The sequence below is a fragment of the Balearica regulorum genome, chromosome 13, assembly GCF_011004875.1.
Source record: "Balearica regulorum gibbericeps isolate bBalReg1 chromosome 13, bBalReg1.pri, whole genome shotgun sequence".
NCBI lineage: Eukaryota > Metazoa > Chordata > Aves > Gruiformes > Gruidae > Balearica > Balearica regulorum.
In genome coordinates this window covers 21,714,197-21,738,372 of record NC_046196.1, presented here as the reverse complement: position 1 = coordinate 21,738,372, position 24,176 = coordinate 21,714,197, and the positions used below count along the sequence as shown (strand labels likewise).

General features: G+C 44.7%; 1 protein-coding gene across 3 annotated transcripts; it reads left to right on the top strand.

The window, feature by feature from the left end:
• The first annotated feature begins 384 nt into the window (after positions 1 to 384).
• On the top strand, positions 385 to 23,713 carry RFWD3 (ring finger and WD repeat domain 3). 3 transcript variants are annotated; one of them, XM_075765485.1, is made up of 15 exons: positions 385 to 427; positions 848 to 968; positions 1,091 to 1,166; positions 2,531 to 2,915; positions 4,272 to 4,507; positions 6,359 to 6,447; positions 6,550 to 6,747; positions 8,765 to 8,856; positions 11,035 to 11,149; positions 16,218 to 16,446; positions 17,632 to 17,782; positions 20,009 to 20,185; positions 20,802 to 21,016; positions 21,280 to 21,497; positions 22,121 to 23,355. In XM_075765485.1, the coding sequence occupies exons 4-15, from the start codon at positions 2,533 to 2,535 to the stop codon at positions 22,262 to 22,264; spliced, it is 2,247 nt and encodes a 748-aa protein (XP_075621600.1). In that variant the 5' UTR covers positions 385 to 427; positions 848 to 968; positions 1,091 to 1,166; positions 2,531 to 2,532; the 3' UTR covers positions 22,265 to 23,355. The 3 variants fall into 3 exon arrangements, with proteins under 3 accessions (XP_075621600.1, XP_075621597.1, XP_075621598.1); XM_075765482.1 differs by lacking the exons at positions 848 to 968; positions 1,091 to 1,166 and having other exon boundaries at positions 386 to 427; positions 22,121 to 23,713; XM_075765483.1 differs by lacking the exons at positions 385 to 427; positions 1,091 to 1,166 and having other exon boundaries at positions 877 to 968.
• The last annotated feature ends 463 nt before the right edge of the window (positions 23,714 to 24,176 follow it).

The window sequence follows — 24,176 nt, the reverse complement described above, 5'->3', positions numbered from 1 at the left end:
CTGGGGCCGGGGCTCCCCCGGGGCTCCCTCAGGGCACAGCGGACCCCGCCGCCATGGCAACGCCCCGCCCACCGAGCCCCCTATTTGAATCCGCCCGGCTTCCCGCTCTTTTCGCCCCGGCGGCGACTTCCCCAATGGAAAGGCGCTCCCCGACGCTTGCCCAGCCCCCTGAGGCAGGCCGGGGTCTGGCCGCCCAATCATCCGGGCCCTCCTTGCGGCGCTCTGACCAATCAGAACAGGCTCTGCCTCCCCTCACCCCTTCACCCTCCGTTCCGTTAGACAGACGGACAGAGCGGCTGACCAATGAGAAGGCGAGCCTGGCCCCGGCTCGCCCAATAGAAGCGGGCGCAGAGGTCGCGACCAGCCAGTAGGGCGGAGGGGGTGGGGCGGCGCGGAGCTCGAGTGGGGCGGTTGGGCCCGCTGGCAGGTGAGCGGGGGTCGGCGGCGATGGTTCTCCCCGGGTCCCTTCGCCCGGCCCGGCCCAGTGTCCCCCGAGCACCCCGGGAGCAGCTGGGTCTCCGCGGCCGGCCACCGGGGAGGGCCGCGGGGTCCTGCCGGGGCCTGGCCTCTCAGGGGCCCGGCGGCGGGAAGCCTGTGTGATGGTGGGCCCCGGCCTGAGGGGAGGTCAGGGGTGGCGGCCCGAGTGCTTGGGGTGCCTGCGGCTGCCAGAGGAGAGCTCTCCCCCCCTTTCCCTTCTGCGCCGTTTATGTGACTGGCTCTTAGTTAAATTAAGCGATTCCTTTAAAAAGCCAGAAATAAACCCATGCTTGTGGAGCGTGCTCTTCATTTTGGGTCGCGTTTGGGTGTTTTGATGGGGTTTTTTTTTGTTAACTTTATGTTAAAGCAGGTGCGGCATAATAACTCCTGGAGATGTAGAGCGGGGCCTGGCTTTGGCTGAGCAGCGCCGAGTGCTGTGCTGTGCTGTGAGGAAGCCCTCCGCAAGGGGAAGCTTGTGCTTCAGCCTTCTGGTTGGTGCTGCAGAGGCTTCTGTGAAACAGTCTGCTGCTTCTCAAACGCTGCCCTGTGACAGCACTCTGATTGCTCTCATCTGGGCCCAAGAAGCTTGTTTATAGAGACCTTCCATCTGCAGGCTCCTCCAGTGACTCCTGCTGTCTCAAGGAAGCACTGGCTTTTGCCCCTTTCAGGAAGACTCCCAAGATTTAATGGTGAAAATGCCATTATTAACGTCTCTTTTGTAATTAAAAAACATGTAGGTTTAGTTAACCCACAACGGTGACTGTATTTTTAAGTCTCACAGTTAATTTGTGGGGAAAATAAAGGGTCTGTTATGCTTATAGGTGGCGATTTTATCATGAGCGTGAGTTTAGTGTTAGAGAACAGTATTTGATCGTTGATATCATATCTTGACTGTGTGACTGTTCTAGTGGGAGGTGGCATTTAACATCTATTTTTGCCCTAACTTAGGCTGAATTGGTAATTAGGTTAAGAACTATAAAATTATTTGTAAGTTAGAATTTCTTAAAAGGTCTGTAAAAATTGAGCATTAGTACATCCCCCTCTAGTAATTCTCATATACATTTTCCAGTTATTCTTTGTACTAAAAGCAGCCTTTGCTCTGTTTGCACAGCACCTAGCCTAGTACATTTTTGGTGTGTACTTTGGGCTTTTAAGTAATATTAAAGGTCTACAGTTCCTAAGGCTTTTCAGGTTTATAATTGCCTAATTATTTTTTTGTTTTCTTCCAAACCTAAGGTAGTACTTCTATTTAGGAGGTAACTTGAAGTCTTTATCCTAAAGACGTTTGTAGGGCAATCATCCTTACGTAATATATGTGAGGTTTTACTGCAAATTTCACGTTTATCTAGTCTCAGGCTGAGTGTGGATCCACAAATGCTGGTGCTGTAGGTAACTCACTGCCCATAATATCTTCGTAGTGGGTTCTCCTGTGATAACCTTTCTGGATTTGTGTGGTGTGGGTGAATATAAAGTACCTGAAAGGCCTCTTAAGTGAGCTGTGGGTAAGGGTCACAGTGATCTCTTCCCATAATGGAATTTTAGTTGAAGAAACTTGAAAATAAACCCACCTCCAGAGAGAGCAATGTGACAGACAAAGAACTGCATTGTGGAACTTGTTTCTGGATGTATTTGTGGGTGTTTGTGCAGTGCTGCTCACCATGGAGAGTCTCTAGAATACTTCCAAACTCTGTTCTCCGAGATCCACGTGAATTTACTGGCAAGTAAATGATGCCAGCAAGAAATCCTTAACTTTCCGTATTCATCCAAAGGCTTACTTAAGTTGATTTTGCGATGCGCGTTTGTTGTTAGCTGCTGTTGAGCCAAAGATTTTGAGTCAAGGGCTCTGGGAGGGTGCTGCCTGCTATGCCAGCTCGCGTACGTGTATCGCCTTGAGACGGTTTAGCTCTGCTGCAAAAGGACAATTTTTTTTCTCAAGTTTGAATACTAAAGGCTTTTGTAGTCACTGACTGCTGCACCTGATTCTTGCTATTGTCAGGCTAGAAGTAGGGTGCAGACTTGCAAATAAATACTAGTTTTCTTCAACTCTTTGCAGAAATGGCTCAAGAAGAGATGGAAGTTGATCTCCAACCAGTGGCTGGTTACTCTGTAGAGAACCTCGGGACGCTTCCCACAGAGCCCTCTGATCACGCAGCACTGTCCTCCGGCAATCCGGTACTCGGCGAAGGAGGAGGCAGGGTTACAGTTCCTCCTGCCGATGACGCTGTTGTCATACCAAATGCTGGTGCAACACGGGAAGCAGCTGCCGAGCCTGACCAGCAGCTGAGTCCTGCCTCAGCTCTCAACAGACTGCAAAGGCTACAAGGGCCGTTTGATGGGTATTGGCAGTTGCCAGTGCCGCAGGTCGCGCAGCATCCGCGAGCGAGGAGAGCTCGCAGGCAACAGAGAATTGGCGGTTCCCAGAGGACAATCAGTGCCAGGTAAAGCAGAAATGAGATTGGGTCTGAACGGCGCTCTTACCAAGTCTGGCATCAGTTTAAAACCGCCTTGCTTCCTGGCTTGTAGAGCCCAGCTCAGGTGTGCGGTTGTGGCCAAATTCTGGGTGGCTCACAGGCCTTTTAAGCTCAATAATGGCACAGCGCGCTCTGATCTCTTCTGGCAAGATCTTTGCTCTTGTAAAGTGAATCCCCCCATTTCTTATGTTGGCAGTGGTGGTGGTGACTTCTGAGCCCCTCTATGCTTGCAGAGCTTCTTCTCGCACCGTTCCCACTGCTCTGCCAGATTCCTGTCGGTGCTTCCTGCAGCAGTGCTGACTCTCAGCAGTTCCAGCCAGCATTTAGCTCAGTGGAGCATGTGCTCTGTTTTGCATTTCACCTTTGATTTGGCAATTGCCTGATCAGGTTTTCTGGTGACAATTGCTGCGGAAACATTCAAACATGCAAACTAATATTTTTCTGTAGGGTTTTTTTTTTGTTCCCTCCAGGCAAAGAAAGTAAAAGTTCTACGTTTAATAGCATTTGTGATGGGTTTAAAGGGTGATGCTCTCCAACCAGAAAGAAATCCTCGTTTCTGGTTTGTTTGGTTTTGGTCTCATCTTTGTAGCTTTTGCAAATGCCAAGAGTGAAATTATAATTAACCGGAGCACTGCCTTTAAATTCAGTGAGACCAAGAACTTCTCTCCTCCCAGGTGATTAAATGTAACTGTACTGTTTGCCCTTGGATTGCGTGTGAAGGTCACTGGAGTTTTCAGGGCTAGAAGGCAACCCGACAAACTTCTCTTTTGAATCCGAAGGATAATTGAGATGATAGCTGAACTAATGGGGAGACAGAGGAGGATGGTTCTATCCAGGGATGAAGTTCCAGTAGAAAAGAGGGAACGTAGAAAGACCAGGCACAAAGTAGTCAATGGACTGAGACTGATACAGACTTTGTGCGTCTAATATTACCCGTGGCTTTGGGAACCAGGTCTGAGTTAGGATTGTAAGTACAGGTTAAGAGTTCCTTAGGCTATTAGTGAATGATACTTATGTTTTCTTTGCTTTTCTTCTCTCGATCACCCCACCCCAAAAGAAGACAATATCATTGTTGAAACAAGAAGGTGATTTTCTTTGAGTTGAGCAAAATGAATGGTTGCTGTATGATACCGCTGATTTTCATAAAGTGGGCAATTGTATGGGATTGCCCCACTACCAGAGAAGGTCTGTCCTGATAACTTTGATACGTTCCTATTGCAGTCAGAGCCTAGGAATTTTACCGTAAATAAGTGGGGAGAAACATGCTGAGCCTTTAGCTTACCTGAAATAACTGGCTTTTATTTCTTGCTTTTCTGGACTCAGGGCAGCATTGGACAGTTACTTTCAACTCAGCAGGACCCAAGAGCCAGCTACAGGACCAGTTCCGCGCCCGGACCCTTCACATATCGCGAGGGGCAACCAGGAACACAGCTCACATGAAACGATAGAATTGAGCGACTCTGACAGCAGCACTTCTGCTGAGGAGGAAGAAGCAGTGGAGGCTGCAGCACCGCTGTTACCATCAGCCCAGGAGACACCTCCAGCAGCTAGCTCAGGAGGTTTGTGCTATATTTGAGCCGTGTAGAGATTGATTTCAGAAACTCATCGTGCAGTTTCAAAACTCAGTGGGGAAATCCTTTTGAGCTTCACAACAGACGGTGCTAAGAGATCATTACGGCTGCAGCTGACGGGAGCAGGTTGCTACCACAAGGCTTTCTGGCAAGAGCAGTAGCAGCAATGGGTGATTGCTACTGTAATGTTAAATACGGGTTTTCTGCTATTTGCAGGCTGCTGCTTATAAATTTTGGAAGTGTATATAAATGTATTTATATAAATAATAATACATTTATGTATATAAATACATTTGTATAAATGCTTATAAATGTCTTGGAAATGTTCAGAATAACTTCAAACTTACAAATTAGTACTTAGCACACTTACATTATCAAGGACTATTATTGAAAACATCAAGTCACATCTCTGGAGATCAGCGCTTTCGGTTTTCAGAGAAGGATCTGATTCAGTATTTTTTAATGATTTGTGGTTTCAGTCTGTTTCAGTTTAGAGTTTCCTTTTCATCCCTGTAACTTCTTGTGACATTTAGCTGAGGAGGTAGAGATACTTAGGACAGTGGGCTTTTTGTAGGTCTCTTTCTTTCCTTGGCTTTTTCTGTCTCCCAGTCCTTTATCCAGACTCATGTTCGCAGGCTGCCATGCACTTTGGTGACATTGTAATGAACATATGTAGTTTATGTAAGAGTGACAGTTAGTTAACTTGCTAGTCAAGGTTATTGATACCCAGAGAATATGAGAACAAGGTTTTTGGGTTTGTTTGTTTTTTGTTTTTTTTTTTTTACTTCTGTCTCTAAGGGATGTTCTCATGCTTCACTCTCTGCCCTTAGTTTTGGTTTTGATTGGCCAGCCCACCTTGACACCTTTTTTTTTTGAGGGTACATCTATGAGGTGTCTTTTGAACACATTCATTCTGCTTGCTCTGAGCTAGTCTTACACGTGACAGGAGCTCAAGCTGTTAAGTGCTGTTTAATATTGTGTGAACATATGCTCTCTGTAGGGTTTTCTGGAATTCCCTTGTCTCTTTTGCTTATCTAAGGCACTGGTTCCTATCAGCCCAGAACCAGAGAGGCTGAAAACTTTATTGACATTCGCCAGGGTTAGGTGATACCTCTCTACTGGATTGAGATTATCTGCCTCAAATACTAGATGTGACTAACAACTCTTGTTTTGTCAGGAGATGGGGAGGAAGCAGTGATTTCTGCTCCTTTTTTTAGTATGCTAGTGGTGGTAATCCAAATGTAGCGTTTCTGTGTGCCCATGCTTCAACAGAAGGGCTAACAGAGGCCCACCACAAAAACATATGGCCTAGCAGAATTGATAGTTCGGATAACTACCAGCTGGAAAACTGCTTAAGTCAGGGTGAATGGACCGATAGCATACGGTAAATGCTTTCTTGGCGCATGAAATATGCATGCTTAGATCCCTTGGCAAAATAACTTCTGAATATTGGGGTGTCTCTTTCTCTGGACGTAATGATGCAGGGTGTCCTTACATCAGCCTAACTATAGACCTGTACGCAGCTATCTTTGTTTCCAGCAGGTCAGAAAATCCTGATAACAATTGCCGTCTTTAAAAGACCTCTCCTTTTTTACTGAAATTCTGCTGCTTTTTATAAAAGGAAACATAAAAGTTCTTTAGCACTACTATTGATGAATAGAAGGGCTTACACAGAGACTGCCTGGCCTTCAGTATCCAAGACGTTGATCTGAAGCTTTGTGTGTAACCTGCGCCCTTGTTGCGCTGCTTACCTTATGCCCCGATGATTTCAAATCAAGGCAAGGACAATTCCTTTTCCCTCTGTTACGTATCCATTCATTTAGGCAATGCTTTCTTTAGTTTCCAGTCAGATCCAAGCAGAGCCGTCTCAAGCTTCTGCAGAACATGGAAGTCATGAAGATGAAGAGGCTGAAGTGAAGCAAAAACAGGTAATGTGACCTAAATGCTTTTGGAGACAGATTAAATATGGTAAATGCTGCATTTGTCTAAAAAAAAATTGGGTGGGTTTTTAAATTTTTTTTTAATCCTAGAGAACTCCACTGAAGAAACTGGAGCCATCAGTTCCTGTTGCACCACTGGATGAGGAGGAAGGGGATACCTGTGCAATCTGCTTTGAGCAGTGGACCAATGCTGGGGACCACCGTCTCTCAGCGTTGCGATGTGGACACCTCTTTGGTTACACCTGCATTGAAAGGTGGCTCAAGGGACAGGCAGGGAAGTGCCCCCAGGTAAAATGGACATTTATGTGCGCTGCAAAGGACTCGCTATCGGGTAACTTCTGCTGCAGGCATGGTCACCGGAACTGTTACAACTGCTTGCTGCACGAAGAATCCACCTTTGCCTGCTGTCAGAAATAACAAAAATCACCATTATTTTGATGTAACTAGGCCAGGAACAACTACTGCTGCTTTAAAGAAAGGATTCTGACTTAGATTTTCTCCCTGAAATAGAGCGTTTGTGAGTAGCAGACTCAGAGGTTTGAGAGTTCAAGTGTGAAACCTGTAACTGGTTTCAGAACACTGCACTGTGGTCCTGGAGTGTGGGAATGGCAGACAGATTCCTAGAAGCAATTGAGAACTGTTTTCAGTCTGATCTTGTGCTTTGAACTGCAGCAGATCAGGTTGTTTAGGTAGCTTGCAAAGAGGGAACTGAGAAACAAGTCACATCCTTTAATGTCCATTTGCAAGTGGTGGGTCTGTTTTTTAAGGTGTTCTTTTTGGCTTTATTTCGATGGGTAACACTGATCTCTTTTGATTAGGTCTACACTTCTGTGATGTGCTTCCATTCCTTATTCCTTTTCTCCAGAAAGGAATGTTGACAAAAAAATAGGTCAATGAGTACCTTGTAAATAGGATTCAGTTCTGCTGCTTGTCGAATTGGTGGCTGGAAGCCCAGGATTTCTTTGGCTTTGTCATTTTGAGAGCTTCCATAGTCTTGCTTGACTTTGTGCAGGATTCTCTCCTCTCAACAAGAAACCTCCTGTTGGCGTGCGCTGTGATTAAACCTAAAGAATCACTGTTGCCATAGCAAAGGCCCAAACCTTATTTTTCTTCTCCCTGTCAATTCTGTGTAAGCTTTTCTTCACCCGCTTCAGGCCCAGACAGAATTCTCAGAGACCTTCCTGACATCTTTGCTCTTTGGAATTTTGTGACTGCTTTCTTCTTGAACTCTAACGACTTTTAAGGGGTGCTTGCTCCCTCTTTTTCTTTCAGTGGTGTAATTACTGAAAATTTCCTGGGAGAACTTCGTGCTCTGGAGAGAGCCTTGCAGCTCAGTCATCTTCCCTTCATTTTCAGTCGCTGTCGTTTGCGACCGGGCATTCTCTGATTGAATAGCACAGAGTTGCTGTGCGTGGTGCTCTGTATACTAAGTGGCTTGAGTGCAAGTTACTGTGAAATTGCAGCATTCCTGATCCCGCCAGTGACAGCTGCTGGCTGCCAGGAAAGCAGTCTTAGCCATTTACTGCTCTGCAAGGCAGTTCTTGACGAAGAGAGGGGGGTCGTCTGATATGAAACTGTTGCCCATGATATTTTCGTGCTACTAAATAATAGAGAAGCCTGCATTTTAAGCGCACATAGTAATTTAATGTTCAGTGGAGCTACTTGATCTGAGTATTCACTACCTCTTTTCTGATCAACAAAGTATATTTGCAAAGCCATACGATTGCAGATGCCATAATTTCTTCCATGTCCCAACTCAGAGGGAGGTATTATCCCTTCTTTTTAAGGTGACTCTAAGGTACTAAATGGTCACAGCCAGATGCACAAAATTATTGAAATATGTGGCTCCCCATGTATCACTGAAACCAGTGGGATGTCAGTGTTTCATACTGACACTGGAAAGCTTTTATGGATTTGGACCTATAAGATTTGATTAAAGGAATATACTACATAAATACTGGAGTTGGGAGTTACTCAGGGTTTCCCCAGTCCTTGTCTGTTGGTGAAGCAGCCAACAAGTCTTGATGTTCTCAAAATAAGAGATTGGGCTGGTGTATTATTAAAGATGCAAAAGGATACATGACCTAAAGTGTTGCTGTAGCCCCGATTAGAGCTCTGGTGTCTGCAGGAGGGAGGAAACATGCTGTGTTTGTGAGTTTTGTGGATTTGTTTTCAAGTAGACAACCCCTCCCTTCAAAGCTATAAGGATGATTCAAAATAATGCCTAGCAACTTGTAGGGATGCGTAGTTTGGATCGTTAAATTCTTGTAGATGAACTGAACTTTATTATTGTCTTTTATTTCAGTGCAATAAGAAAGCGAAACGTTCTGACATTGTGATCCTGTATGCTCGTACTTTGAAAGCACTGGATACCAGTGAACAGGAACGCATGAAAAGGTACGGAGCCTCCACGTAAAGATATGATCTCACTGATTGCGGGCCATTGAAAGCTGCAGTCTGGCTTGGACTTCATGCTTTAATTTCCTGTATTGTTTAAAGCAATTTGTGCATTTCTTTGGGGGGGGTTATCATGACTACGGCTGTCTTAAGCCAAGGCCTCACTGTGTTGCACGTGTCTTACCTGGAAGGAGAATTTTTTCTTTTGGAACAGAATTCTTTGGTTCACTCTTCGCGGCACTGAAATAGCAAAAGCCATCTTGTGTTGTATCCTGAAATGTCATCATGGGAGAACATGCAGAGTTGTTGCCAAAAGGCAGTATATTGCTAATTCATCATTAGATGAGAAAAGCAAGGCATAGTTAGAAATGCAAGGAGAGTGAATAGCTGACCTTTTCTGCCATCTTTTCTGCATGCATTAAACAGAGTAATCTCTCATATGAATCACTTTCCATCTTGCTCTGTCAAACTCTTCATGTAGCTTTACTTACAAAAGGTCAGTAAGCATTACTATGACTCCACTTCGCCCTCCAATTTAAATGTGGACTTTTTATTGGAAAAAGGAAAAGCAGGTATGAAAATGGGGGCTAATTTCTTTTCAGTAAGATGCTGTCACAGATACTGTTCTGAAATTAAAAGGCTGCAGATGTCCGGGTTCTCCTGAGTCTTGTAGTGAATAGAATTTAATTGGGGTCTTCTTCACATGACTCTAACTATACTGCTGTTCTTTCAGTGCGGTCTTTCAACAGAAACCTCACTACCCTGGTAATTATTAACCAGAAATGATTGAGGAGTAACTGTCACGAAGGGAAAATATCTCTTCTGTCCAGATTGCCACTGCCTGATGGTGTTTGAACTGTACCTTTTAGAAGGGTCACACTTCTTTTACTGCATTGACACTGGAAAACAAATTATAAATAAGATTTTTTATTTTTTTTTTTCAAAAGCACAGAAGGCATTTGGGTGTTTAAACCTTATCTCATGGAGAAGTAGTTATCTAACTGCTGCTTGTGTGTCAGGATCTCCCTGCAGCCCTTCCCCGCTTGCCCTGCACCTCCTCTGCTTCCTGTTTCTGTTGGGAGGCAGACAGCAACCGGCTGCACCGGTGAAGGTGCTGGCAGTGGGTGCTTCATGGCACATAGCCACGAGCGGAGGACAAACCTGAACACTGATGCACGCATCGATATTGTTTGTGCATAACCTTGAATTAGGTATAAGATTTTGTTCTTCACATTCAAAAAAACCAGCCTTCAGGCTCTGGGTACTTGTCTAAAGAATGTGTTTGCAATGGTTAAATACAGTGTTTCACCTGGTTTTTCTGCAGCAAAAAAAAAAATTGCATGAAAACGCTATAGGGAAATGACAGAATCCTGTGCTTGGTAAATGTGTGAGGCTAGGTCTGTACATTTAGAAGGTACTTGGGCAAGCTAGATCTCCCTGCACCTGAACTACTGAAATAACTGGAATATTGCAGATTTTGGACTGCAGAATGTAGTGGTCAACATTATAGACCAAATGTGCAGATAATTTTAAGGAATACTGGTGTTTCTTTCCCTTCTTTAAGTATTCCTTCATGCATAAAGCATATATGAAAGAGAAATTGAAGTATGTTGTCAAAACTGCTGCTGCTAAACTGTGTGTATGCGCTTTAGGCTCAAGGTGAGGTAGTAAGTATGACTTCTATATGGGTGTTCACAGGGAATTTATCTATATCTGCCTATTTCTGATACAGCTGTATTTTCCTGAAATACAAAATTAGTCACTGGTAGTAGAAACAAGCTTGAAGATCTTTCTGTGTTATGACTTGCTGTATTACTGACGTGGTATTTTGGTACATTGATGGTGTAGAATTTGCTAAACTGTTTCTGTAGGGGGAAAAAAAACCCCCTGATTTCTTTTTCACTCTCTTCTCTAAATTAGCACATTTGGAGAGGGTGAGGAGAAAGGCTGTTGTTTCTATGGCACAATACTTGAGTGAGTCATTCAGTACACTTGCATAACCGAGAACATCTCGAGGTGAATGTTCTGGATGAATGTGGTACCAGATTTTCTGTTACTTTTGAATTTACCTGAATAGGAGCTGTGCTGGGATGAAGCCCGGGGATAGGAGTTGACAGCCCAGAGAAGCCTCCTAGGTAGTACCTAGTGCTAAGGATTGCTTTTCTGTCGTTCCTCCAGCTCTTTAGAAAAGGAGCAGATGTTGCGGAGACAGGCAGAGCTGGAATCTGCACAGAGCCGTCTCCAGTTGCAGGTTTTGACAGATGAATGCAGCAAACTCCGCAAGCAAGTTCAGGTGAGTCTCACACTACTAATACACAGAGGATTCCCTTTTCTCTGCAACCTCTCTTTTGCGTGTTCCCTTAGAGGAGAGAAGACAGGCTTCCAGTTTTAATAAGGAGCGAGATTTACTAAACTCAGCTGGCGAATCGTCAGGAGTATCCTAAACATCCCAGGCTGGCATGTTCATGTATACTACATAACACTGACCTTTTTTTTTTTTGCTTTTATTTTTTCTCCCTCTTGTGCTTCTAAGACTTAATCAAAGGTGTAAGTGCAGTTTAGCAGTACAGTTTTTTGGCCACTGGTGTTGTAGGTTCCTACTCAGATTTTGTGGTGCCTGGAAAGGCCTGGTAATGCAGCACCAAACTTATTGTCCTTATTTTGATGCAGCTAAGAGAAAGATAAGCTTGGAAAATCTCTGTAGCAAACCTGTAATGGGCCTTGTGATCACTAGTTAGTCAAGAGCCTTTGAGAAGTACTTTGTGAAGAGGTATGGCGATTTGCAAAAACAAAAGAAAACAACAAAAAAACCCTAATATTTTTTTTTTGTGAAGGTCAGTCAACATTCTACTTAAGCACCTTCTGGCACCCTGAGACCTGGCCTGTGGTTAGGGTAGGCTGTATGCATGGGCTGAACGGCTGCTAAGAGGCTCCCTGTCCCCTTAGAATACAAATTACTCAAAATAAATGACTGACTGCTAAACGACTGCTTCCTTTCTGGCTCATGCAATACTGTGACGGTCTGTAACCCATCACAGCTACTTTTGCGGGATTCCTATAACTTGTGGACTTTGGTGCTTCCGACTGAATTACCAGGCATGTTCCACTAGTGCTGGGTTTTCCAGTGGCCTGTTTCACAGCTGGTTTGCTAGGGGTTTTTTTTGTTGTATGAAGTAGATACTGACAGTGAGAGATTAGATATTAACTTGCTTAATTTTATGCTTTTCTCTACTTCTGGCTTTTTTTTTATAGCCTTGGCTATTCATGTCTCTACATTAGGCAACATCCTCTTTGCTGAAGTCTTCCTGTGTGATGTAAGATAAGGCTTTATAAATTGCTTGCCTTAATTCCTGCATGAAGCTGTATGCTCATCAGACCTAATAAGAAAATTGGTCCACTTTAAACCTTGCCTTAAGAAAAATGTAAGATAAAACTGCAGGTCCATAATGTCTTCCTGCAATTCTTTTGGTTGTTAAATGATAGAGTGTCCAGTCTAACTGAATTGAAGTCGCATGTTATAAAGATTAAGTACCCTGTGTTCTTTAAGCTTTGTTTCAGTATTTATACTGCATTCATCACTGTCCTGTAGTGGTTAATGTGAATGCTGGAAGCAATTTTAAGGTGCTTGTTTATATTAGGAGTAAACCAGAAAGTAAAACAACTTGCTGGGGAGCAGAAAATCAGCAGGAAGTCTGGAATAAGTCTCGAAGTTGTTTGATATTTTGATCATCTGCCTAACAAGTTCCTTATCTTAAGAGAGGTCATCTAGTAAAACAACTACTCAGGTAGTCGGAAGGGACCCGAGCTGGGTAATTCTGTGCTGGGCTGGGTTGCTCAGGGTACTGTGATGCCAGGTTTTGAGTGTTTGCAATCAAAAAAAAATCACACAATCCTCCCTGGACATCCTGTTGTTTGATCATCCTCATTGAGAATTTTTTTTTTTCCCCTTACATCTAATCTGAATTTGCCTTGTTGCATCTCGAATTTGTTGCCCTGGTCCTTTCAGCAAGCAATGTTACTGATGGCGCAAGAAAACGTGTTTAATAGCATACAAAGCTGTAAGTCAATATAGGAAACAAAGTGCTGTGGGATTGCAAAAGAAAAGCGTGAAATGTCTGTACGCTTGGGGACATTCGGTATGGCAAAACGCAGTTGGATAGAACTTTGTTGGAATAGTTATGATGTTCATTGGTTGCATAGAAACTTTGGTGTCTGAAGTCTTACGGAAAGCACGTGCCATCGGTTTCCCCCCCCAAAAGTCATGGTGTGAACCTTTTTTGTTGCTAGTGTGCTTGAGAGCTGTGCCTCAGCAGCAGCCGTGGCACTAGTTAGGACCTTTTTGTGGGTTTGTATGCATTTTTCCCTGCTCTCATCCATTAACAATCTTGTTCATTGTACTTTGAAGTATTTAAGATGATTGAGGCTAGAAAAAGGATGTCCTTTAAGTCTTTAGCTATATGAAAATATATGAGGAAAGGAACTTGAGGGAAGTGAGGGTAGGTAGCTAAAACTCTGGAAAAAAGCTCTTGACTGTGCTGTTTCTATATGTAAACCTGTGGTGTGTGCTGTGCTGAGCTATATGCTGCACGCTGCACGGCAAGTTCAGACTTGCATTTTGGAAGCAGGGCTACTGAAACCTTACTTTTGCCTAAAGCTTTTGCTTTGTGAGAACAAAGAACTTGGGAATTGGATGTGAACTACTGCAGTACTCCTGAATCTGCCAACATTTTCAATGAAAGTTATCTAACGATAAGGAAACCATCTCTGGCTTCTGGCATTAATGCCGCTGATCGACTGGGGTAGGAGATTCATGTTTGCCAAGTGGGAAACAGTAGCTCTGTTGGCAGATGGAGCAGTAAAGGGAGGAGTGGCAGGGAAATGACAGGAGATCGCATGCTGCTGTGGAGAAGAAAGCAAGTGTAACTGTGAGCCTTGCAAGGTCAGTTTATATTGCCCAATGTATTGGAAAAGCTTTTATTAAATAGGATTTTCAGAGCATCCAAATGTCAATACAAATTTGTGAACCTAAGACTTTTATTAAAAACTTCAGGCTAATGGCTTTATTGCATAAAAATCTTACATATTTGTGTTCACCTCCAGTTGATGTCTGGGCAAGATCTAGAATTAAGTAAAAGCTGATTATTTCATTCAGCTATTCCTTATAGTGAAGCCGATTAAAAATGCTTTGCGTCCCTTTGAATTTGAACCTGAACCAAAGGAAGGCGGAATGCTTGTAGTGCAGCACTGCAGCTAGAAGGTTGCACAGCCATGTGTTTCTCCTTATTAAACACAAGGCTGCGTAGGGCAGGACGGCAGGCATGGCTTCCATAAGAGGTCTGTGGGAGCACAGCCAGAGGGTGACAGTCCTCTGATAATGGCCTTTGTCTTTGAAGCTTCATATCAGCTATTAAGACTGTAACCTAATACTCAAAAGCAAACCGCCCTGGATTTGTCATAACTGGTTGCTTTCCTTTCCTATTCATTGTGCTCTCCTAATTCTACTTCTCGTGCGTACTCCTTGGGAAGCCTTCTGCTGTATATCCTTTTCCTTCCCCAACCTGTGTGACCGTGTTCGTTCATCACTACGATGGCAAGCTGAAATCTAGGAGGCAGTCATAGCGCGTGCAGAGGGATGAGTGTGCCCTCGAGGTCCTTGGTCAGCACCAGGCATCAGGAAAACTCTGCAAACATCCAAAAGGAAAGTATAGGTTTATGCTACCAGAAGAGTGTTCTTTTGAGCACAATTAGTGGAATTTTTTCTGCAGTGCAACATTTTTAATTGTCTTGGTGATGTGTCTCCAATAAGACTTCCTGTTTCTGGGTTTGTCCGTTGTGTTTAAATGTAAACATACTAATAGTCCTTGTGGTTTTAATTGCCTGGTTTCCTTTTTAATAACTTGTGTAGAAGTTGAATGTTGAGTGCGGGTGACAAGGAGAGTTTTGTAAACTCTCCAGAGCAACAAATAAGTTTAATCTCCTCTGATCCTCAGTGGTGGTGGTATCCTCCTGCCTTTTAGGAAGTAAGGAGTTTATTAAATTTTGGATTAAAAGTTGCTTTCTTCTAAATTATCTGTGTCTTCACTAACTGCTTATTCTAAGCCTGAAGCTTCCATCATAAGCATCCTGGCAACCCCCGCACCTCTTCTTCCTCCCCAGGTTGTTTTGTCTTTGCCCTAATGGGATCTCCTTGAGTCATCAGCTTCGATTTCTGTTCCCTTGAGGAATTTGCAATGAGCTTGATGCAAAACAGATCAGACCTCTGTAAAATATCAGAATTGCTCTACTCTTGAGCAGTTTCCTAAAAGTTATGAGTCTTTTGATAACTATTAATGTAGAGCTTGGTCTTTGATCTTGTCTCTTGGAGAACCTGCCTTTGCTTAGACATGAGTGAAGTGGTAGTGGCTGGTTCAATATTGAAGCTAGCTTGAAATCTACTAATATATTCATACTGTTGCTCTTGTGGCCATTAATTGTTTATGTTTCAAATAGTATGTATTTTTTAATCTATGTTGCTCAGACAACAGAAAGCAAGTAGCAATTTTCTTAATATATACACTCCCTCTAATATCCCTGGGGTTCCGTACTGTCTGGTTTTGCCCTTGGATTACAACAAGCTGGTCAACATGCTTTTTTGGGGACATTTTTGGCACATGCCAGTACCCGCCTCACCCCGGTGATCTCTGTGGAAAGAGGAATTCTAGGAGTACCTTGCTGCTGATGGAAGCTGTCACTGGCCACGTCTCTGCTGAGCATCCTTGAGCGTCCATCAGTTGAGGTGGAGAAAGAGCAGGGGAGGAGGTAGCGGAAAACAGGGCTGGAGCTCTTGAGAGTTGTGTCGTTCCTGGAATTTGCTGCCCAGGGTTTACAAGAATAGGGTCATCTTCATTAAATAGACTGACTTGTTTCCTGCAACGCCCTTTATGTTGAAACTTGGGCTTTTATTTTTTTTCTTCTGAGGTATTCTGGAAATTCTGGAAAATGGTTCTAATTGACTTTCTCTTGTGGTTTAGCTGCATGTAATACTTGGCAGTTCATTCTCTTCTAAACAGCATTGATCTGGTAATAATTGTTATTGGCTTTTATGTGTTGCCCAAGAGTCCTCTCTTTCACAGGGTCCAATACATACAATAACAGACTTTGAGTATGTTCTGCTAGAACTCACGTAGCGTTTAAATGCTTTTGTTGCTCACTGTCGTAGTCAGTGGACTTGGAAATCCAGCATTTCAGAAAGAGCGTGGAAATTGGACCATATTCTCCCTCTTTATCTGAGAGCAAGTACGGTTGGAGCATCTGGAACAGACGGCGCAGAAGGTTACGTTGCCAGAGGCACATTAAAGCTCTTTGGGTCTTTTTCTTTGCAGGAGCTGAAGGCTCTGGTGGCCCAGCACAATGTGAGCGCTTCTCAGCAACCTGGCAGCTCCCGCACCTGCCTCCCAGGCAGCCTCCCCTCCAGCCAAAGCCAGCGCAAGTACCACTTGGAAAAGGTTTTTGTGGTGTCTCAGACCGGGAACTGCAGAGTAATGGCATACTGTGACTCGCTGAGTTGTCTCGTGGTGTCGCAGCCTTCTCCACAGTCTACTTTTATTCCTGGTAATTAAGCAAGTCAAGATTTGGGGGTTCACAGGCGAAAGTTAAATGTGTTTTTTTTTTCTACTTGCTCCCTGCCCTTCCTTCTCTGCTTGACCTTTGCATGTGCCTTGTAAGCTGGGAACGCTCGCAAGACTCCCTGTAGTTCATCTGGCCCCTGCGTTGGTAACTTCAGCCTAGCGAGGTAGCTTCTTTACCCCGTCACTTCCACGGCAGAATCCTAGCAGGGGGTCTCTGGCTCTTCTGCTGAAGTGCCACATCCACAAGAAGGTAAAAGGTGTATCCGGTTCTCCGCAATGAGGGTGAGCCTTTGCAAAAAGGTAGTGGGTCTTCTGACAGAACAAGGGGCCAGCACACAGGGGCCTGCAGAGAGGCTTCCAGTGCTTGAGTGAGAAACGTTGCTCCTCAAATTGTAGGTGGATTGACCCACATGTGGCTGACTTGTCAATATACGTGCTTTTAAAAAAACAACCCCCAAAACTTTTTACTATGAGTGACAGGAGCACTGTTTCCCAGTGAGGAAACAGGAAGCCAAGAAGGCACGGGCAGCGTTGTTTCTGGCTGCTATAGCCAGGGGCAAGTGACCCAACGTCTGGACCAGCGCCAGCTTGCTTTTTCAATGAACCAGATGTAGCGTTAGGAGTCTGAGAGAGTTTATTTGCAAAGTACTTCAATGCTTTCTGAATGATGAAACTTACTTTAATAGGTTAATGGTTTGGAAGTTAATATGCCATATCTAAATGCAACAAAATTGTTTTCTGCATTCAGCTGATCTTATTTTTCTGGCTTTTGGAGCCAGAGAATGAATCTCTGAATGGAGGCTTTGTGGCGACTCTCGTAGCACACAGGTTAAGTTCACCTGTAACCATTCTTTGCAGTGATGCTTGTTCTCTTAAATAGCCATGTAATTCTACCGTGTGTGTTTTTATCTAGACTGAGAATGTCTTTCAAGAAACTGGCTAAAGAGGAGCAGGCTCTTGTAACAAGAGTTGTAACACTGAGTTTGCTCTTGCTGGCTGGGATCCTTCAGGATTTAACCCTGTTGCCATTTGAACTAAAGAACAGCAAATAACTTGTACGCGTTCATCCCACCACAGGCTTCAGTCCAGGTGCTGCAGTTCTGGCACAGAATTGCAAGCTCTACGTGTGTGCTGCTGCTCGATAACCTGCTTTATCCTTCTGTGACAGGTTGTGGTGTTAAGATGATGAGCGTGGCCAACCTGAAGAGCAGTCAGTACATCCCCATCCATAGTAAACAGATTCGAGGACTGGCTTTCAGCAGTCGAGCAGATGGTTTGCTGCTCTCTGCTGCGCTGGACAACACTCTCAAACTTACCAGGTGAGTCCTGCTGGGGGGGAGCAACCTGTCCCAGCGGAGTTTTGCTGTGTGCAAGAGACTGGATTGGATTTTGTTCAGTCTCCCTCTAAATGTCTTGCAGCACTTGCTATTCTGCTTTCCAAAAGATGCTGCTGAGATGAGATCAAGACTGCATATTCTTCCCAAATGTGGGAACTAACAGAGAGAAAGACTTGTTCTTGCTTTCAGATCTTTTACGTGGAGATGCTATGGAGCTACGTGTCTCTGATTTTCCTGTGGAGAATTCATTGGAAAATAAGTAATTCGACATGGATTGGCCAAGTTATATTGAGGAAAAAATGCAGCATGATGTATAGATGTGAAATTTACTGTCGCTTGGGTTTCTGTTACTGCAGGGGAATGTGGAGCATTGGAACTTGTATGGCCTGAAACAGAAACAAGGGGTGTTTAGGTTGGGCACCTTCTTCCCTGCACTAAAGGCTTCTATGACTTTAAACTTCTTGCAGAGCACAGAATTCATCTGGGATATGAAATGCTTAGACAAATGCGTGGTTGAGCACGTGATAGAGGAACACAGGTTCTCCAGAGCTAGCAGAGACTTAAAGCAGTAGGTTGGAGACTAATTAGGCAGAGGCTGAGACAAAAATGTGTCCGGTCCTGCTAGAATTTACAGCCCATGAGTGTATTTTCTTGCTATTCTGTGCTGCTCTTCAATCTTGAGCTGCTTCAAAACTTTGTTGGCTGATTGATTCTTACTGAGTTATAGTAACATCTGTATGCACATCTGCCTGTCAGTATAGGGTTCGGCAGGATCTGTGGCTGTTATAGGACTGATTAGTCCCAGTTCTTTCCCACAAGTGAAGCAATGAAGAGAACTTAATCCTGCAATAAAAATGTAAAGAATGTTGCTTTCCTGTTACCATGTTGAAATGTTTATTAGACTACTTAAAAGTAAACAAAACTTTCTGCTAAAGTCAGTGTGTCAGGCTTCTAACCAATGAGGCTGATACTCTTTTCATGGTTTTATCTGGAGAGCAGCTTCTGGTCGTATCTGCTCAGACACTTGATTCCTGTAACTGCCTGGCTGGCTGCATCGGAACTTGTGATCCTCTTGCCTTTATGCTTGATCCCAGAATCTCTTGGAGTTAAGTGCTTACTTCAGCAGCATCTTCATACTTCTTTCAGTCTCACTCTAAAAGAAAAGTCCCCCTTTTGTCATCTCTTTTTCTCTAGTTCCTGATTTCATAGTCATCCTACCAAAAGGAATTAGCCGAGATGTCCTGAAGTCTTCCATTCTGGTTTGCAAGTGTTTAAAATAGCACCATGACTTTGGGTGGGGTTTTTTCCTGTTGTTTTTAACCAGTCACTCTTCTGATATCAAACTCCCTCTTAGTTTTCCTCAGCCAGGTTTGTCTTTGTGTTGTTTTTTTTTCCCCTTATACTTGACCTGGGAGCAATTAGTTGCTTCTCTGGAGTTCTGAGTGTAATCACCTTCCCTGGGGAGAAACCCACGTGTTGCAAAGGATATCCGGAGTTACTTTGATACGTGCTGTCTTCTCTCTCACGCCAGTCTCAATGTGCCGAGCCTATGTCGACAACGCTGCCCTTTGCAAAAACATTCTAAGCTGACACCAACTTCATCTGCTATTCTGGGTTGCGCCCCTCTGTGTATTCCCCTCTTCTTTCCACAAATTCGAGTTTCTAAAGAATTGACACTATAAATGTGTGTTTTAACTGTCTTTACCCCACTCGTCTCACTCTTGCTTAAATTGGATTCTTTTGAGGCATAAGCATTGTTCCTCTCATGTGAAAAGAGGGAAATAATTAATGAGAGATGTAATCTGAAGAGATGAGCCCTGTGATTGCAGGAATAGACGATATTACGGGATTACACTAAAGTCTCTTCTCTTAATTGTTTCCAGAAAAGTAACTTAGCTTTCCCTTTCCGGTAAGGCAGCTGAGATCCTGCTCTGAGATTTCCTTTCCCAGTCTCCAAAGATCAATCTGGAAACGGGAAGCATTGGTCTGGAAGAATTATAAATCACTTGACAATATCCAAATGATTATTCTGTCTAGATTTTCCAGATTTGTGTCTGGAGTAAAGGAGGAATTAACTCGGAATTCAGTCTAGAGGGAGATGCTTCTGTCTAAAGACTTCAAAAAGCTACATTTGTTTACTTTAATTACGCGATTTTCTCATCAGTAGAAGCTTGTGCAATGGGCCAACACTCTGCGTTTCTTCTGCAGTTTGGCAACGAATAGTGTGGTGCAGACGTACAATACTGGCCGTCCTGTCTGGAGCTGCTGCTGGTGTCTCGATGATACAAACTACATCTATGCTGGATTGGTCAACGGCTCTATCATGATATACGATTTGAGAGACACGAACTCTCACGTCCAGGAACTAGTCCCTCAGAAATCCAGGTATGGTCTAAGGATTTTTCATTCCTCTCAACCTCACTAATATACATTAGGCTAAATGTAGCTTCTTCCATAGATCATACAGCAATTGTAATAGTTTAAATTGTTTTAAGTGAATCTGTTGTTCAAAAATTCAAATTTGGCACAGATGTGAGAAGTCTCTCATAAGGTTGCATGGCATATGTATAATTTGGTACGAGTGCTTGGCCCCTGCATCTTTGTAAGGCACAGAGTGGTCAAAAACGGACCCACCGGCACAGCCTGAGCAGGAGAACTGACTTTTGGAGCTGGGTTTAGTATTTAACTTGGAAAGGACAAATTACAAAGAGGCGTGAGACACTGGTACTGCCATCTCTTCTACTCAGGGAATCAAATGCTGATTCTCACGCATCTGATGCGTGCTGATGCTGCTTTAAAACGTCAGGCTGAGTAATTCACTTGAATTTCATTTATCCTTGACAAACCCATTGAGGTTCCTTGCTTGAAGGACCATTCTGTAGCCTGCTTAGGTCCTTTCTTTGCTATGTGGTTGGAGAGAGACACTAGCTCTGAAGCAGTGAGGCAGAACGCCCGTGTGGCTGCAGCAGGCAGCGCTGACTCTTGCCAATGACGCTTTCAGGTGCCCCATGGTATCGCTGTCCTATCTGCCCCGGATGGCCTCGGCATCACTGCCTTACGGTGGAATATTGGCTGGGACCTTGGAAGGAGCCTGCTTTTGGGAACAGAAAGCCGGCAACTCCTACCGGCCTCATCACCTGCCGCTGGAACCTGGAGGATGCATCGATATTCAAACAGAGATCAGCACACGGCACTGCCTTGCGACATACAGGCCTAGTACGTAAAGGCGTGCATCTGTGACGCGCTTCTCATTCCTGCTCTGTCCTGCTGGTCGTTGGGGTCAACGGCAGCTTTGGTGCTGAGGGCAGAGCAGAAATGTGTTATCTGCCTTGGCCAGAGCAATGAGCGTCTGCATAGAAATAAGAATTGGGTGAGGGCAAAGGCACGCAGCGGCAGGGTGGTGTTGCTTGTATTCCTACAGTTAAAACTTGCCCGCAACTAAATTTTCCAAAGGTTACCTCTCTGTTCCTGCTGCGCAGGTAAAAGTAACCCATGCGTGCGTTGTGTGATGATGGAACTGACCTCCAGCCCACTGACAGAGACCTCTGAAGATGTGGTGTGTTCTTCTCACCCGGTTCAGACTTTCAGCGCTGGGCCCACCTGCAAGTTGCTGACCAAGAATGCCATTTTTCAGAGCCCGGAGGAGGATGGCAGCGTCTTCGTGTGTGCTGGTGATGAAGCATCTAATTCTGCCCTGGTATCTGTCGTTCCTTTCAGTGTGGTGGAGGGTTTTATTGCAATTCTTAAGAGAGAAACCTTATCGGTCACAGCATCAGTGTGTTTTGGTGGGAATTGGCTTGTCACACGCATTACCCTGCGCAGGTTGGACCATTGCACTTGCTTATAGCAGGTGTAACTTTGTGATAGCGTGGGACACCGATATAAGCCAAGGCCTGTGGTCCATGCCTGTCAGGAGGAATGCAGGCAGCAAGCCCCCGTTGTCCACCAGAGGAACGGGCGCGCTGGCGCAACTGGGCACTGACTGGTGTAATGGGGACTGGGTGGGATAGCTAATGTGCTGTGTGCTGTGAGGGTGGGCGCAGGCTCTTTAGGAATGACGGGGAGGGCAGGGAGAAGGGTTGCCCTTTACAGGAAAAAGCAGCTTGGATGGACAACAGGCTGCGTGAGAGCTCGTGGGTCGGAGGAGAGGGCAGTCAGGGTGACATCATGCTGGGAGTCTGTTAGTGACCACCCAAGCAGGGTGAGCAAGTAGACAAAGTCTCCTGGAAGTAACTCAAGGAAAGTCTTTTCTCTAGAGAGCGAGCTCTGTTTGGATGGGAGGGGAGAATCCTGTGATCTCTGACCTTGTCTGTCCCACAGCTATGGGATGCTGGAAGTGGCTCCTTGCTGCAGAAGCTGCAAGCTGACCTGCCGGTGCTGGATATCTGCCCCTTGGAAGTGAACCAAACCCACTTCCTGGCCACGCTGACGGAGAAGATGGTGAAGATCTACAAGTGGCAGTGAGAGTGGTCCCCGTGTCTGCCGCAGAGAGGCTTTCCAAATATGCTGCTCGTTATCCCTACACAATCGCTCGGTCCTGGACTGCTGTCCTGCACGTGCTGCTCACAGGAGACAGGAACTGCTACAGCACCTTTCTCGCAGTAGATGGGAACTGGGACACGCTGGTGCCTGGAGCAATTCCCTTCTTCCTTTTTAGGTCTTACTTCTTCTTTGGTCAATTTTCTTCAAGTGAAACTCCGCAAGCTGCTTCAGCACAGCAACAATTCTCAGACTGTCTCCATCATGTGTCGCTATACTTTTTTCCAGCGTGAATACGCACAGGACCTTGCAAATCTCTTCTGTGAATCAACAAAATAAGACAAACTTGCAGACCTGAGACTCCCACTGCACTTTCTTGCGTTGGCATCTCGCTAGCATTGCCGATACTCAGTGTAAAAGCAAGTTCGCTGCTTGGGAGAACGTACTCCTGTATTCTTTTGAAGGTCTAGGGTCAGTTGGCAGTTATTCCCTGATGAGGACAGACCCTGTTTTGTGGCCATGGAGAGAACAAGCTTGGAAAATCTACAGAGAACCTTTCGCTTTTGTGGCATTTTTTTCCTTGAGCATATAATTTGCACTGTAATTCCTTAATTCTCTGCCCCCATTTCTTTCCCCTTTTCTCTTCCCTGCTTTACCCGCAAGCAAACTTGGACAGTTTGGTTGTGGAAAGTGAAAACTAGGGAAGTACAGGTAAAGAGGAAAAGGTGGTTCCTGTACTGTTGGCTGCTGAAGTCCACAGTGTCATTCCTTAAAGACAGCCAGTACCTTGGAAAAGAATGCTGGCTGCTTTTTTTTGTTTGGTTTTAATTTTTTTTCTTCCCTTTAAGGAACTAGTGGAAACTCAGGGGTTTTACCAGCTTGCTTTCACTGACCTTTTGCCTTTCTTTAAATCATAGTTGCCAGCTCAGCGGCTAGTCACAGCCCGCTTCCAGTTGTATTTGCAGGCAAGCGCGCCGCAGACTCGCTGGCTGACGTAAATCTGAGCCCTTCGGGTGGGATCGCGGGGATGTGCTGGCCAGGTACAGTGGGCCATCAATATGCTGAGGGGTGTGAGAATGTTTTCGTTCAATATAAAATGAAACTTAAGTCCTCTTTCGTGATCTGACCTGGAGATAAACAAACTCGCAAGGATGTTGGAAGCTGCAAGACGAGTTCCCTGTGCTGGAAATGTATCCCTACGCACAGCTCTGGCCATGGTAAGCAGCGTCCCTCCTGTTTGGATTGAGCGTGTCACTGCTTAAACCGCTGGAACAATTTTATTTTCTGAAGTCTGGGGCTTGCACAGTATGATCCTGTTTGTCTTCCCTCTTAAAAATGAGATTGAGAAGATCTCTGCTTAACTTTATATTTTTCTGTATAGTATTTTGTTCCTATATTTTTATATACTGTAAAAATAAAGCATTTATAGTTACCAAATAGAACTGCTGCTGTTGTATTTTAAAAATATCTCTTGGCAGTATACACCGCGTATCTTGTGAACATAAACACGCATCCCCGTACGCAGGTGAGTTTTCTCATTGCTTTGTAGTATTTCCAGGTCACGCTGAGCTTCGGACTGAAAAAAAGGGAGACTTTTGGTGAGTGAAGAGTCCTCACTGAACCACGCTGCTCCAGCTGGGTGAGGGGAAAGGAAAGGGTTGAGCAAAATCGGGCCGTGCACCTGAGACATCATTTTAACCGGAAATAAACTCCGGTGTTTTAACAATGATCAGGAACAAAGGGTTAGTAGAAAGAATGAGGTTGTGAGGAGGTCTTGGTAATGCCAGCTAAAACCAGAAGGAGCAGCTGCTCTCCACCAGCTTAGTGCGATGAGCTGCTTGTTCTCAGCCACTCTGAGGCAGCATTTATGCTCGGTCAACTCCAACCCCTTCTTCCA

Excerpts from the sequence above, each read along its gene's own strand:
- RFWD3 (XM_075765482.1), top strand. The coding sequence starts at position 2,533 with ATGGCTCAAGAAGAGATGGAAGTTGATCTCCAACCAGTGGCTGGTTAC. Across the intron at positions 6,448-6,549 it reads CTGAAGTGAAGCAAAAACAG|AGAACTCCACTGAAGAAACT; the intron begins GTAATGTGACCT and ends TTTTAATCCTAG. Across the intron at positions 21,017-21,279 it reads CCTTGCGACATACAGGCCTA|GTAAAAGTAACCCATGCGTG; the intron begins GTACGTAAAGGC and ends CCTGCTGCGCAG.